The 17,173-nt window shown below is 41.8% G+C and overlaps 1 protein-coding gene across 4 annotated transcripts in view; it reads left to right on the forward strand.

Moving 5' to 3' along the window:
* Positions 1 to 17,173, forward strand: part of LOC147733978 (adenosine deaminase 2-like) — a 514,604-nt gene that overhangs the window by 443,319 nt on the left and 54,112 nt on the right. The window contains exons 10-11 of one of the 4 annotated variants that reach the window (XM_086952886.1): positions 11,740 to 11,942; positions 16,263 to 16,575. The exons of 2 other annotated variants lie outside the window; for them this stretch is intronic. In XM_086952886.1, the coding sequence (XP_086809012.1) occupies positions 11,740 to 11,942; positions 16,263 to 16,374 (315 nt within the window). In that variant the 3' untranslated portion in view covers positions 16,375 to 16,575. Of the gene's footprint in view, positions 1 to 11,739; positions 11,943 to 16,262; positions 16,576 to 17,173 lie in introns of those variants that run through there. One more of the 4 variants, XM_086952888.1, reaches the window with a different exon arrangement.

A 17,173-nucleotide genomic window follows, 5' to 3' on the forward strand; every position in this document is an offset into this window, starting at 1 on the left:
TTTTCAACAGTCACAACTGTCACACCTGAGATCTGACCCATAGGACAGAATAGGGCATTCAAGAACCTTCTGGTCCCTTCTGGACCTCTGAGGGTCAGCCTATATAAGGCGGAATGCTGGGCAGCCATTTTAGAAGGGTACCAAGTAGTGGGCATCTGAGAGGAGCTGGCTGGAGCACTGACGGCAGTGAATAGGGAAGGAAGATCTTGTCAGGGTTGATGGTCCACTGAGGTCTACTGCCCATACATAGAATCTACCTCCCTTGCTGCTGATTTGGCCCAGTTGGGAGAAACTTCCTTGTGGCAGATTGTTTAGTTACAAGCCAAGAGAGAACTGGAATGTGGAGAGCGTCAAAGGAGCCCTGCCCGGCTGGACGTCAGGAGAAGGAGTGAGGTGTCACCCTCTACTGTTCCCTACCACGTTTGGTTTGTGAGGGAGATCGGAGCAAAATAAGTCTTCGCCTCACTTACCCGCGTTTCCAGGTTCTGCGGAGACCAGTGGGTTATTCTGATGTTGTGCCGGTGAGTAGATAGTCCTGTTGGCCCAGTTCCTCAAGAGGACTCGAGCCGAGGAGATTTGGCCGGTCGCTGAGGAGTTTGGCGAGGTGAGCGCCGCCTGAGGGAAGTGTTCCTCTGGCCGCGCCTGTCAGGAAGCCAGTGAAACCTCCTTTCGGAAGATGGCGGCCTCGCACTTCAGTGTAATGGCTGCAGCGCACACTCCGTGAGGCAAGGGCTGGGGAGTAGTGTCTCCTCGTCAGCGCGGCACCGGAAGGAAGCAGAGGCTTGACTGCGTCCAGCGGAAGCCACCCCAGGACTGAGGACCGCCGATCAGCTCAAAGGTTTGATCCCCCGCAGCTGAGCTCACCGGAACGGCAGCGGAAGGGAAGGCTCATCGCTCTGGGGGCTGGTCAACAGTCTGTGCCTGCTACAAAGGGGGAAAAGGTCTCTGGAAATACGGTAGACCATCCGGTGGCCGAGAGAGGACATGGACAGTTGCCACACACACCACAAGTAAGCTGGGGAAGTGGGGCTCGGGAGGGACGCCACTACAGCAAGGTGGCCGCCGAGATCGCTGAGCCTCCCAGGTGAAGAGGGAAGGACTACCAGAGGGTTGTGGAGGTACTGAGACACTCCTTCTTAGAGGCAGGAGTCTGGCCCAGATAAGTCGGTCCTGGGAAGTTCCAATCAGAAGCCAGGGTACTGCATGCTAATAGATCCGGGACAGAGTCCTGATTGAGATTAATCATCCTTTGATTCCTCTAGCAGCCCCTGGAGCCCACTCTGTCAGGAAACCTGCCTGAACCCCACCTAACAAGGAGGGTGTGTGTGTGTAAAGAGTGAGATCGAGACCAATCTTCTACTGGGTTTGATAGGTGGGAGGAGGTTGAAGAGTTTTGAAGAAACCTACGGGGTGTTATTCCCAAAACGTTAGCATTGAGTGTAATTGCTAGGAACAGTGTTAAAGAGTGGGAACTTATCATTCATTACAATGCCAATGCTTTACTGTGGGAACTGTGTATATTGATTCCTTTTAATCACTTCTCTTTTCCATTGCTGGTAACGCATCATTAGAAAATTGGTGGGTGAAGGAGTGTTGAATTTGATGGAACTGACAAGGCAAGCCTAATATGAATTTGTAAAGTGTTATTTATTATTCCAAGTGAAAAAGTGTTTAAGGAGAAATACTGGTGTAAAAGAAATATAGTGAAACAGATCTATTTTTATAAAACAGTCCATATTTTTCCAATCTAATGGTGTAGTGTCATTTTTTTTAGCGTGGAATTGCATTAAGTTACTGCATGGTGTTGAGCAACCTTTACACATGTGCCTCAAGTGAGTGACTGTCTTACCCTAGGCCAGGCTACCCTAAGTGACCTGGCATATCTAGGTCCAACACTGTGGTATCGCCGTAATGTTAATCATACCAGTGCGAACCAGGTGGAGGGAGGCGCAGGCTTCCGCTCGTTGTATAGGCATTTAAAAAAGCAGAAGATAAAAAAAATACCCAGAAAAAAACAGGAGGAGGGAGCTCGAAAACGTAAACTGCAATGGGTAGCATTGCTTAAAAAAGCAAACACTGCTACCTTGCAGGAAGACAGCCGTGGCAGCTCGGCTGGACTGCCAATAACACCAGCTGCATAAAGGGCCAGAAGATGTGTCTTCAGTGACCACGTGTGCCTGTAACAAACTGCGTGTTTGTTACAGGCACACATGGTCACTGGAGACAAATCTTCTGGCCCTTTACGCAGCTGCAGTGTAGTAAAAGGCTACATTACTCCTTGCCACCAGGCACAGCTGTTCTTGCACTTACTGGATTAGCCAGTAGAAAGTACTCCAGTGCAAATTGTAAAAACATCCACGATTTCACAGGAAAATCCACGAATTCGTGGATTTTTTTGCGAATTTGCAAATTTCGCCCATACTTACCAATTACCCCTTTGGAAACTTTGCCCCGATCAATGTTCATTTTAGATGTGGTAGTTGTAAGGCTTGCCCTCTGACCAAGGAAATCAAGGATTTCCAACACAATGATTACACCTACACCATGAAGGAACACACTAATTGTAATTCATCAGGGGTGATATACGCCATCCAGTGCCCCTGTGATTTCTTATACATTGGCCAGACGATACGAAAAGTCAAATGTCGCATCTTAAAACACTGCAGTAGAATACGCTGTGGGACACAAGGTGCCCTCTTAGTGGAACATTTTACCATATTTGGGCACTCGGCCGAGAGCTTAAAATGGTGGGTAATTGAAAGAGTCCACAAAAATCCTAGAGGTGGCAGTTTCGCACATATCCTTAACTATCATGAAAGCAAATGGATTCACACATTTGATACAATTGGGATGGGTTTGAATACGAAGCGATAGTCAGACAGGCAGCCACCCTCCACATTGGTTAAACACGTCTACACACCCTCTTTGGGCACTCTGTCACCCCGTAACCCTAGCTTGTAAATAGGCAGCTTTATTCCTTGAGATGAGAATGTAAATAGGCAAGATTCTTTATCTAATACATGATATATACCAGCAATTTCTGTGTGTGGCAGTCGAAAAATGGATTATTGAATACATGTATTGGATTGCGTAATGACCGGTGCTGCCTTAATACATCTTGTATGACATTGCTATTTCAATTCTCTCCTTGAATTGATTATGGTCTGATAATCATATGTTTTTTAATTCGGATACATCACAATCAATTTATTCACCTCTATGGGGCTCATGAGATACATGCCTCACTGTATATAATTGCATTGTGTAATCATTGCCTACTTGCGTAATCAATTACTATCTACACTGTACATATTGACACGATAATGCGCTCCTTTTTCATGTATGTTTCTGTAAATTACATCGGACTATACGCCGTCACTGTATATATCTGCACTGTATTATCGTTGCCTATTTGCGTGTTTTTTTTAACTTTATTTTTAATTATACAACATGTATAGAAACATTCCCCCCCTTCAATTGGCATCAATAAAAACACGTGTAGACAGTTTGATAACCTCATTATGGCACTGGTGGGTATAGGCGTCATCAGGGCAGGCTAAGTCCATGAGGAATGACAGAATCATGATATAAACAGGAAGGAAACATGAGGAAGCAGCCAAGCACTACACAATCCTTTACAATAAAAAAAGACCTAACAGTCCCCCTCCCCCTCCCCATCAGACCCTGACCTCACTGGTGAGAACAGTTCATCACTCGTACCATCCAAATCACTCAGAGACAACCCTGAAGTACACATGACTCGCCAGGCGAGTAAATCATCCTGCAGTTTCCCGTCCCTGTGTGTAAGCTGCATATGTGTCTCCTCGGCCAGGGACCACTCCCTCACATCCCTAAGCCAGGCAGGCACCTCAGGAACTCTCCCCCCCATCCAGGTAATCGCTACCCTACGTCTCTCCAGTACCGACATTAGTTGCAATAGTTTGTAGGAAAGGTTCCTTTTCTTGGGTTTGGGGACCAGAGTCTGTAAGCAATGAAGTGGGTTCAAGTCTATCCAGAGGCCGGTGGCAGAGGTTATATGTTCCACCACCTCCGTCCAGAAACTCCTGACTAATGGGCAGTCCCAGGCCAAATATAGGAACCCCGCCCCCTCCGTACCACATCTAGGGCAGCTGTCCCCCCTATCCCCCGAAATGCGCTTCAATGAAATCGGAGTCAGATAGGTGCGATGCATGAAATTGAAGTGGGTTAATTTAAACCCTGCATGCCTATTTGCGTGTTTAACTATTTTCTACACTGTATATATCCTCACTGTAACGCGCGCCTTTTTTGATGTGTGTTTTTGTAAATCATATTGCATTCCTAGGGATCCATTCCCAACACCGACTTCCAGATATATTGCCTGCTCTGAGCAGCCTCGGCATCACCTAGCCATTCTTCACCTTTGACCCCCCCCAGCGGTGATATCCCGCTCGGTGACATCTGGGTTCCATCCTCTCGGGGCTCTGACTCCTTACGTGAGCACTACATGCACACTTTACGGGCCGTCATCGCCCTTCTTGCATTTAACCGGTTGCCATCTGCCAGTTCATTCCTTGTTCTGAACTCGGTAGGCGCCTGTTCTTCATATCCAGGTAACACCGCCGCATTGGTACCCCCCGAGCCCTTGAGTTATGTAACTGTTCATTTCCCACACCTGTTTTGTTGGCATTCATCCCAGTGTGCTGGGATGTTTTCACTGTTCCGACTTGTGATATGTTGCTTTCTAAATATGGGACAATTAATACCTAAAATTACCGAAAGTACCCACGAGGGGGTGAGAGGCGCACTCTTAGTTTAAACTATCACTTACTATATATTCAACCTAATTAGACAAGGGTGCTACACTAAAAACATGTGTTGGCTCCACATGTATATGTTTACTCAGAGCTGGAACAGGAAAACCTGCTCTAGTGTGCACTGTTCCTAATGAACTCAGTGTTCACAATTCTTAACCTTTAGTTAATTTAAAATAATACTCATCGTACCACAACTTCAGTTTGTTATGTACTTATATTTACTTGTTTTTCCTTTTTTTTAAACCATAGTTATGTAACTAATATGAAGCATATTCATCATCATATGACATTCAAAGTGGTGTTTTCATTGTTCACAATAATCATCCATATACTTTTTTGCACATACAAATTTTCTCCATGAATTCTTCTATACACATGTTATTACTACTGGACCATATTTAGTTTCTGGCCCAATGCATTTCGGAACGAAGTTCCTTCCTCAGGGGCTGTATTCTGTGCAACTCTCTGATGTTTGTAACTGTTGCTTCGAAGAATGTTCAGGATACAGTATCTGCTGTCTCTGCAACGACACGGAAGTAAAGACGACTTCCCTCACTGTATATGGCTATTTCAGAATCCCTTTTGTTCGCTTGTGATTGTAATTGTGATGTTAGCTCGTACCGCTGTGACAGGATGGTTATTTCAGATCGTCTGTGTTCATTCACCTGTAAACTCGGTTGAGTAATGCTGCTCTTCTCAACCTCGTCCGTGTCTGCTGGCGTTCCCGGCAAAATTTCTCGTCAATTGCTTTACGCGCCTAAAGCAATTGACGGGAAATTTTGCCGGGAACACCAGCAGACACGGACGAGGTTGAGAAGAGCAGCGTTACTCAACCGAGTATACAGGGGAACGAACACAGACGATCTGAAATAACCATCCTGTCACAGCGGTACGAGCTAACATCACAATTACAATCACGAGCGAACAAAAGGGATTCTGAAATAGCCATATACAGTGAGGGAAGTCGTCTTTACTTCCGTGTCGTTGCAGAGACAGCAGATACTGTATCCTGAACATTCTTCGAAGCAACAGTTAAAAACATCAGAGAGTTGCACAGAATACAGCCCCTGAGGAAGGAACTTCGTTCCGAAATGCATTGGGCCAGAAACTAAATATGCTCCAGTAGTAACATGTGTATAGAAGAATTCATGGAGAAAATTTGTATGTGCAAAAAAGTATATGGATGATTATTGTGAACAATGAAAACACCACTTTGAATGTCATATGATGATGAATATGCATTTATATTAGTTACATAACTATGGTTTAAAAAAAAGGAAAAACAAGTAAATATAAGTACATAACAAACTGAAGTTGTGGTACGATGACACTTAATACCTACCCATATGTCTGTTTTCTTTAGAAATTCCCGATTTATTCGGGCTTTGGATACTATGTATGCCCAACTCCAGGGTCTTGACTTCCATTGAGGACTTCACAAGACTAGGCTATCCAAGTGGAAGAGACCTTAATCAGGGGGTGAATGATCCACTAACCCTTTTACTGAGCATTAGGTCACACTATGCTTCACCATACTTACCTTGGCATGGTTTTTCACAGATGTTACCGGCCCAGCTTGGATCCTTGACCCACCTGTGATGCCATCGTGGTACCAGGAATAGGTCATTGTCACCACTACTTTTATCCCCAGACGCCCACTAGTCTCTCAGCGCCCAAGTTATCTAGTATTCTCTATTCTCATGTTGCCCTACCCCGTCTTGAAGAAGACTCACAGCAGAGGTTCAAATTACCCTCCTTGCAGTAGTTCAGTCAAAACGTCGACGCTCTCCACCAACACGCGGCCTGTACTGCTTCCACCTGCCCATTTTCCGACATTGCATTGATGCATAAAAATCTGTAAAAAAGTATTGTAAAAAATGTTTAACAATGGACAGGACTCTGTATATTGGTCTTCTTTACCAGATTCATGTTGAAACTATCTGAATTGTGTACTTTCTAACCCGTGACTTTCACCTACACCTACCCACCACGAGCACGCCCATTGCCCCCCCTTTTTCCTTTTTGCAACCTTATATCAAATATAAAATTGTGATTTAATTCTAGTATATAGAATAAACGGACTTTAATTTAATTGCATTTGTTCTGGCGCTCCTGTTTCATATTCATTGTATGTCTTTGAAATATATCCTTGGTACGTAGTGGTTCTCTACATGCTATTAAATACTAGTGTTGAATATGAATGCAGCACACACTAGATAGATTGAATTTAGTTCTCCATAAATAAGTCACAAACCAATACTCTTTCATTTCCGCATTATACCCAGGTCTGGTGACGATTTTTTGGTTATCCCATTATTTGTAATGCGAAACAAAAGTAAAGGCAGATCATTTAGAAGGGAATGAAGTCAGTATGGTAGCACAAACGGAAAATGGGAGAAATAACTAGTTCCATGCGGTAAAAACATATGCTGAAGATAGAGGTAAACAGTGTTATAGATGTGGCATTACAAAGCACATGGCAGATGATGTTGAAACAGGTTGTGTGAAAGATAATAGTGGGGAAGTCATGGTTGCATGTGATATTAAGTCTCCTGTTGGAACTTATTATAGTCCACTAAAGTGTGAGGTGACAGTCAAAGGAAAACAAATTTGGATGTGGGCGGATTCCTGTTCACCTTCCACACTTGATGATCAACCACTGTGGGAGAGTGTGGGAAAATTTGAATTATTACCAGCGGATGTAGAACTTAAAGGGTATTGTGGGGGACTGTTACCAGTGATGGGATGCTTCACAGCTCAAGTAGAGTTCAAGAATAGATGCACTGTTGGTAAAACTGTATGAAGTAAAGAGGGCAAAGTCTTCCTGGGCTGGAAAGAACAGCACATGTTGGGAATGATCCTAGACTCTGATCATCCCGATCAAGTGTTTTTAATAGAACAAAGTCAGCATGAAAAATGGAGGTCCTAATTTCCAAAATTGTTTACAGGGAAATTGGGATGCTTGAAAAATATTGAACACCGCATTGTACTGAGGGAGGGTGTTAATCCAAAAGTGCACAAGGTTCGTAATGTGCCATTAGCATTACGGGATCAATTGAAGGAAGAGCTTGACAGATTGTGTGAATGGAAGGTTATTGAACCTATTGAAGCAGTTAAGTCTAGTAGTTTTGGCCAAGCAAAGTAATGGGAAACTATGCATGTGTATTGATCTCAGGGACCTGACTGAGTGTATATGGGTTGATCGCCATCCATTGCCAAACATCAATGAAATGTTGATGGAAGTGAGAGATGCCAAGTATTTCTCAACTTTGGATTTATCGAATGACTATCACCAGAAATGTATGTATCCTGATTCTAAACATCTGACCTCCTTCATAACATCACATGGAGCGTATCAATTTGTGAAAATGATTTTCGGTCTGGCCTTCAGCATCCACCATATTCCAAAGGGTTAAGCAAGATGTTTTGGCAGGTCAAAAAAATGTGCTGTGTTTCCAGGAGGACACTCTAGTTTAGGGTTCTGATGTCATGCAACATAATGTTGTGATGGACTGCGTATTGGCTAAGTTGGAGCAAGCCGGATTGACAATTGGTGTTAAGAAGTGTAATTTTGAGGTGAATGAGGTGTATTATTTGAGACATTCCCTATCAGGGGAAGGAGTGAAACTGAAAATAAAGTTGTTAGAAGCAACTGAGAGGGCACCTTCACCAAAAGATAAGGGACAACTGCGCTACTTTCACGGTCTGGCAGAATATTATTCAAAGTTTGTTAAGGTTGTATGGTCAAGTGAGTGTGAGAATGTGTTCAAGAAAATCAAAGAATCAATCATCAAGGCAGTGGCATTAAAACCAATCGATCCACATGCCAGTATTCTATTGTAGTTGCTGATGCCAGTGCGTACAGGTTAAGTGCTTTTCCCATGCAAAACAAGAATGGAGTAGAAAGAGTAGTTACCTTTGCATCACGGACGTTGGGATGAGCGGAGGGTACATATTCAACTATTGAAAAAGAAGCATTGGCGTATTGGTGGAGTATACAGCATTCTAGGAAATATGTATTGGGGATCATTTTGCATTGCGCAATGACCATAGGCTATTGGTAGACCTGTTTCCAAAAAGAAGTGTGGCTCGAGAAACACCTCGAATGGCAAAATCGTTGTAAAAATTGCTAGAATACACCTTTGACGTTAAGTATGTGCCAGGTGTGAAGAATGCCAATGCACATTGGTTATCGTGCGTGGCATTGAAGGACAATGTTGTTGAGGATGACAATGAATGTTTGGTATCTAGTGTGCAGGAGGTGTGTGATGAAGCCATTAGTGAGGATGAATGAAAACAAGCAACTTGTAGTGATCTAGTTCTGCAACTGGTGATGGAAAAATTACTGATTGGAAATTTGGTGCATACTGAAAAAAAGCTAACTCTCTGTGGAAAATGGCATTCTCCGTAGAGGGGACAGACTAGTGGTGCCTACGAGTTTGAGAAATAGACTGTTGGATTTGGTACATGTGAGACATGGGAGCATGTCTGCCATGAAAAGGAAAACTCAGGTTCATTTTTATTGGCCTGGTATGGATAGGTCAGTTGAGAGGTTTATTCGTAATAGTATATCTTACACATGCAGTGATCAAACTCATATGATGGTGGAAACTCTCATTGTGCTTGTAACATTGCCAAACAGAGCATGTGAAAGAATTGCCATTGACATCACTGGTCTATTCAAATCTTTGGGATATGAGAATGGATTTGCTGTTGTAATGGTAGATTATTTTTCAAAATGTCCCGAAGTTGCCTTCATGAGTGAGGTAAAGTCATATTATTTTGTGAAGAAGTGTTCAGGAGGGAGGGTTGTCCAGCAGAAATCATTTCAGGCTACGGTCTACAATTTGTGACTGAGTTTGAATAATTTCTTTAAAAACAGGGGATTAGGGATTTCAGAACTCGAGTTTATCACCAGTGCAGGAATGGATTTGTTGAGTTCTTTAACCATGTGTTGGGTGAGTGTATTTAGTTGGCAATAGGTGGAAGGTTGAATTGGCGACAAGAGGTGAAAAACACATGGTGGAATTACCGAACTACACGGCATAATGTTACAGGGGAAGCATCCTTTCACCTGCTCAGAGGAAGAGTGGTTGGCACATCGGCGGTGTGGGGATGAAAAGAGTGAATTTTGGAGTTGTTGATAACATAACATGTATTGTGAAGCGCACATTCACCCCAGCAACGGGGCATCTTGGTGCTGAAATAACAGATGTATATTGTTACCCAACTCAATGGTATTCATTTTATCGACCTCAAATGGATGAAAGGCTGAGTGGACCCACTGGGATTAGAACCTGTGACCATGAGGTCAAACACAGGCCCCTGTAGTGGAAGGATTAGTCCTCTGAGCCACCAGACCCACCTATAACAGGATGAACAGGATCTATGCGAAAGGATGAAAAGATACAAGAATCAATATGTGTAAAGACATAATAGTAAGTTGAAAAGAACGCCGAGGATGTTTAAGGAAGGCTATTCGGTAAGAACATGTTGTGGAGACGACTCGTACAAAGGGCAGTTCCAAATAGTCTAACCCAAAATGCATAAAGAAGATGAAAGGAAATATGATTTTGTTAAATGTTGGAAGGTGGTGGAACGCTAGGAATGTCTCATCTTGTAATGAGATGCAGTGTTGGTTATGGGAAAAGATAGAGACAGAAAAGAGTAGATTTGATACAAATGTCGGCGGGAAGAAAAAGAACAAGGGCCCGATTCACAGAATGAATTTAAGACTCAATCCTAAACTTACTACTATTTTGGTATTCACAAAACGCACTTACTACTTTTGGCATTCACAGAATGAACTTACTACTTTTGGTATTCACAGAAGTTAGGATTTTGTCTTAAGTTTGTCTAAAGACAAACTTAAGACAGACTTAAGACAAAATCCTAACTTCTGTGAATACCAAAAGTAGTAAGTTCATTCTGTGAATGCCAAAAGTAGTAAGTGCATTCTGTGAATACCAAAATATTAGTAAGTTTAGGATTGAGTCTTAAGTTCATTCTGTGAATCGGGCCCCAAGTGATTGTGTCCTTTATAAACTAATGCCGGTGGGAGGAAAAATAACTAGTGGTCAAGTGAATTACAAACCAAAGAAGTTGGATGAGAATGTTTTGCATGTGATGGGTGACCAATGATTTTTAGGCTTGTACTGTAACATGTTAAGTGAAAAACAGATTTTATTTCATTTCATTTTTATAACTGCTGTTGTTTCATAATTTTATGCATTTATTTTTGTATGTGTATAGTTATATCTTTACTGATGTTTAAGGAAGGGGCTGTGTTATGATCCAGGGTAATGTTCATCTAATGTTCTGTGAGGATGAAGAGACTTCTGGAATCTGGTGTGTGAGGCAGTTGACCAGTGTTGCCAGGGGTTGACACCTTACTCTCTACTCTTCATAAACATTTTGATTTCAACACAAAAGTGTAAATATTATGTTCTTCAAAACCCATCCTAAGCTGGAATCAAAGGAGGGAGCTCATACTAGGCCTGGGTGTTCTGACAGTTACTGGGACACCACTCATTCTCTCTCTTAGTTCGAAAGTGTCCAAGGTGATGAAGCTACAACCCTCACTGGAGGCAGGGAGAGTCCAGTGGTTGCAGGTATTTGGTGAGTGGACTTTGGTGAGAACTGGTTTGAGGGGAGGGTAAGGGACACATCCCACCAGCCCACAACCTCATGCTAGGATATCTTGACATCAACTCCTTCGCACTCTTTCTATCACCCATATTGTACTAAATTCCCTTCAATGGGTTGCCTGGCCAAGGTAGCTCTACACTCTCTTCTCTAAAATGCACTGAGAAAATAGCCTTAATCTCAGCACACGTACGGACATAAATGCCACAACCCTTTAATTAACACACCTCTTCATGCTACTTATCCTGCAAAAATCTGTAAAATTTGTAAAAACAGACATTCCCTCTCCCTTTTACAGGTTCTGATGCTAGTCTCAGATCTAAGGAACCACCCAGCTGCAACTCTCATGGCTCAAGGACACCCTATTGTGATCAGCAATGATAATCCCCCCTTCTTCGGATCCAAAGGCTTGTCTTATGATTTTTATGAAGCTTTCATGGGCATTGGAGGGATGAAGAGCGACCTGAAAACCTTAAAGCAACTGGCTTTAAACTCTCTGAAGTAAGTCTCAGTATTTGTCTCAATTTAATTTACTCTTTGTCACTTGGGTGCATTGTCTTCATAACTCCCTTCTTGACAGACACCACCAAAAAACAATCTCCCTCAGACATTCTAAGGCGCAGGTGTCAGTCATTGTTGCTTAGAAGAAGAGATTACTTCCCCAATGCTGTTTGAAACCCCCGAAATTCAATCATCATTGGCTGCTGGCTTTTTTATTTTTAGTAGCTTTAATGCTTATGAATGTCATTGTATAAAATAAACAGAACAAAAAGTATGTGAACACTTTGGATCTGTCTGTAAATACACTAGGGAAGTGTAGACCCAATTACCAGAGTATAAAGAGTTCTGGGCCTTACAAATCAGGAGTTTGCAGTAATACACTAAACAAATATTTAAAAGCAATTAGAGCCAATTAATATTTTATTTATTTATTCTATTTATAGAGTTTTGTATAGCGCGGACAAGACCCGTGGGTATCAGAGCGCTTAACAAGGAAAGAATAACATGTAGACATTATAGTAGCAGTAAATCACAAAAAACATATGATAGTGCCTGTGCTTCAATTCGTTCAAATAGCAAAAGACCTCACAAAAATACCAGACAATTAGATTGAACCAGTGATGTCAGGCCAAATTTGAAACAATTAGGTCCTCCGTTGCTCCAGCAGAGAAAATGGCTTATTTTGCACACAGAGGTTATTGTCAATACCAGTCCTGTTGACCTCAGTGCCAACCTGGCCGATCCTGATTTTGAACCTGATGTACCTAAGCGGCTCACTGCATGCGCGAGCTGCCCAAGCACCAAAACTAAATGCATCCAAACACAGAAGAAATGTGTGGCCTCCCATCTGTCTTTGGAAAGGCCTTCACTGTAGTGACTTATCACCAAGTTAAGATACTCCCCTAACATCAAACAGTGTGGCCTAAGATTGCAAGAATATTGTTTAACCATCATTCTCAGGCTTGGAAAGGATCAAAATCCGCACATTTCTTTTTCACCTTTCACTTTAGACAACTGCAGCACAACACCATCAAATGCACAGTAGCACAACGTTCAACAAGACGATCATCCCTTCGCCTTGGACAAAGTCTAAATTGTGAAGGCCTCAGAGGAAAACCTCACTGTTCGAGCAGTGGCTGAACTAATCAATACTTAATGATGGTGAGAGTTGGAAAGAGTCAATCAGGTGCATCTACACTACAGTCTCCATGAATTGCAAGCTTTTCAGAACATAAAGGGTCAGCTTGCAGCTCAAAGGAATGTTTTGTTTCTCAGAAGAACTCAACTCATCCTTCCAAAAGCATTGAGCCTGCAAGTTGATGAACAACCTTATAAGGGTCACTAAGGAGTCACCAAAATACTGCTGAAGCAAAAGGTGTGGTTTCCATTCATAGATGGCTGAACAGAGGCTTGGTATCTTCCGTGTCTGTCTGGCTCTGTGGACACATAATACTTCTCGCAATGTCAGACATACTCCTGTAAATCTGGGGATAAGTCACCATGCATTTCATTGTTCACATAGACTCATGGTAACTGATTAATGTTTCAGATTCCTTGAAGTCATTGCTGTTTGCAGCATGTAGACATTGTTGCTGCTGCTCTAAATATGAGATTTTCAACATTCAGCATCCCCATAGTTGTTAAATCTGATAATGGGCCACCATTCAGTGGCCGAATTTTTACGGAATTTGCTGAATGTACGGGCTTCCATCACCGCAAAATCAAACCATTCGGGCTCTAGGCTATTGGACTTGCTGAGCACTTTGTAGCCATTCTAAAGAATGGTACACAGGTTGCCAAAGTAAAGAAGCCCCACATCTAGGATGCGTTGTGTCAGACACATTGATATTCCGCACAAATTGACCAGGAAGTCTCTGGTCAAACTGATATTTGGTTGTAAACTTAGAGTTTTGTCTTTCTCGATACACAACATCCTTATATGGATAAAATGATATAGCATGATCGTCCCAAGAAAAATGTGGTGAAAGAATAAGTGGAAACATAGCATAGATGATCAGTGTAAAAAGCGCACACACAAATATGATCCTTTATTTGAACCTCAGTCAAATGTGATAACTCAAATTATGCGATCAGTGCCGGAATGGGAACAGAAACCGGCCCTGGCAAACTGCTCAGCAGCCCCCCTGGAGTGAGGGGGAGTGCAGCCGAGCAGTTTGCGAGGGCCGGAATCGGCCGATTTTGTTACAGGAGGCCGATATTGCCGACACCCGGTAACAAAAACGGCCCCCCAAGGTTCCAAAACCGGCCCCCACCCTATGTACATGTATTTATATGTACATGTATTTATATAGCGCAAATCACTGACCGAGGTCGGTATCTAAGCGCTTGCTTAGGGAACCCGTCCTGGTATTCCCCTGTGAGATAACCCCGGCAGGGTATCCACAAGGTGAAAGCCAGGCATCCCGCCGCGAGGGGCCGTTGTGGAGATTAAGCAAGCTATTGCCCAGAGTCGCAGAGTGTGAACCCATGAGTCGGGAAGGCACGGGAGCGAGAATTATCGAGACCGTGGAATTTTTTTGCCCAAGACCCGCCGAGGCGGGTAATTGAACCCTGGTCCAGGGCCGATCTCAGCTTCTGGGTCTGCCGCCTCTAACCCCTGAGCCACACTTCTCCACCCTAGCGGCCCACCGGGGAAAAGCCCGGTGCCCGCTACAGCCAGTCTGGCCCTGTATGGGTTCCTTTTTTGATGAACACAACATCACTCACAATTTGTCTTACTTTCACATGCTGAATGGGGTCTCTCACTAGCAGAAATATTTTCAGAATTCCTTGAGGAGAGACAATTTTGTACTTCACTCTAGTCTCCCCACCTGATCCACCATCTGCTCCTTCTTAACCCCTTTTTTATTTCCAGGCCTTAAACTCTGTCTTCATGAGCTTGTTGACATACAAGGCCTCATAATTTTATCAAACGTTAGATGAGCATTGATACATTTGCATTTTCACAAACAGTTCAGGAATGAAATAACGTATGCAGTTAAACAATATCTCCTTATCCATGTATTTTGATCATAAAGTGAAGATTTTAAACTTCAAGATATATTAAAACCTTGTATACACACTTAAACTGATATTTGTTGCATGGGTACTCCTTTATCAAGGAGGAAAAAATCACTTCAATACATTTATATTAAAATACTGCAATGCTACATGGTATACATATATCATCAATTTTCTTAGAGCAGTACTTTAACCTACTTTTTATAAATAAAAATTACCTGATATTTTATGAGGTTTATGTTCCTTTTGTTTTCACAAAGTCCATGCCAAGATGTCTATTCAATTAAAGGTAATACCCACATGTTCCATTATTTAATTTCTCTGGAATATGTACTCAAGTAAATTCAGTCCTTTCTTAATTACTTTTTGATTAAGGTATTGTTCTCCTGTTTGTTTGAGTAGGAACTGTGAGAGAATTCTTTTGATGTTATAACTCTTCTTGTGTGCCATTTCGTAGGCCAGTTGAAATCCTTTATTTTCTTCAGGCTCAAACGTGACTCCTAATACTGACTTTTTAAACATGTAATTCTAATTATCAACAGCCTTATATCTTGTCAATCTCTCTGATTTTCAATATGATAATATCCAAAATAAAATTCAAAACACTTAAACGCTACTCCATATTTCAGTTGCTCACCAGGCCTCATCACAGCACCATATTTACCCCATTGTGGTATTTAGGTAGGGGCTATTGTGTTGTCAGGATTGATGCCCAAGGCTGACATGTTCCAGTTCACACATTTCCCTTAACATGCGAAACAGGGAAAGGGATAGGAAGACGTCAGCTCTTTGTACAGCGTTGACTCCTCCTGAAGGTCTACTTGTGTGCCAGTTTGTAGCTTAGCACTACATTGTATGGTAAATACATATTCATGCAACCAGTGTTTGACATGTATTAACACTGCACGTGGAACTGAACACCACAGCTCCCTACCCCACACTATAACTTTTTCCCATCTCAGATACTACTTCGTCTGAATGTGGCGATAGCCCAATTGCTACTCTAGCCCTAATTCTCCCTGTTAGGTAAACCTAACTTCCTCTACCAATGGGTACACCATCCACTTCTCCATTTACCAAACTTCAGATGATTTTTTAAACTAATTCTGATTACATATAACATCAATAAAAACTTTCATTTATAATAATCTGTCTTTTCTGTTTACCTTTATTTAAAAAACTATTTGATTCAGACTGGATAAAATATGAACTTGAGTGTTTTATTCCACCATAAGTGTTGCTGTTGAGAAATCCTGTTTTGCAAGATTAGACTTGACCAGTTTTTTTCCTCATTTCTAGGTACAGCGCAATGCCCCCAGAGATGAAAGCCAAAGCAACTGAAATCTGGCATAAAAAGTGGAAGGTGTTTGTGAAGGAGTTCTGTGATTCCGATTTAAGAACTGACCTCTAGAATGCAAGTCCCAAGAAGAAGCGGTCCTGGAACTATGACCAAAATAAGCAGTTATCTGGCAATGGAACAATAAACTATATGGCAGGACTGACTAGATGATGAGGAAGCATGGCTGAGCATAATTATATATATGTATACGTGAACAAGGCTGTCCGCAGCCGAAACATGTTGTTAGGCGAATAAACACCCTTGGAGTTGCAGTGGAGTCGCGTTTGTTTTGTGATCTGAAAGCACTACTACTTTGGGACTTTTGATATAGATATATATATATATAGATATATATATATATATATATATATATCTATCTATATATATATATATATATATATTTCGCTCCACGAGTGCCAGGAGAGATTCCAAGGCTGTCTGGGCGGTCCGAGTACCAAAGCCGGCGCTTTGTGAATATCCGCTCCCAGGTTCCCAAATCTTTTGAAAGAACCACTCGGACACCTCGAGTGCTTCAAGTTAAAGCACTCGAGGTGTCCGAGTGGTTCTTTCAAACAAATTTGGAACCTGGGAGCGGATATATGTATATATATATATATATATATATATATATATATATATATATATATATATATATATATATATATATATATATATATATATATATATATATTGGAACCTGGGAGCGGATATATATATATATATATATATATATATATATATATATATATATATATATATATATATATATATATATATATATATATATATATATATATATATATATATATATATATATATATATATATATATATATATATATATTCCTGGCCCCTTGCTATACCTCCGTTAA

This window comes from Lissotriton vulgaris, chromosome 1_2 (assembly GCF_964263255.1).
Source record: "Lissotriton vulgaris chromosome 1_2, aLisVul1.2, whole genome shotgun sequence".
In the NCBI taxonomy this organism is placed as follows: domain Eukaryota; kingdom Metazoa; phylum Chordata; class Amphibia; order Caudata; family Salamandridae; genus Lissotriton; species Lissotriton vulgaris.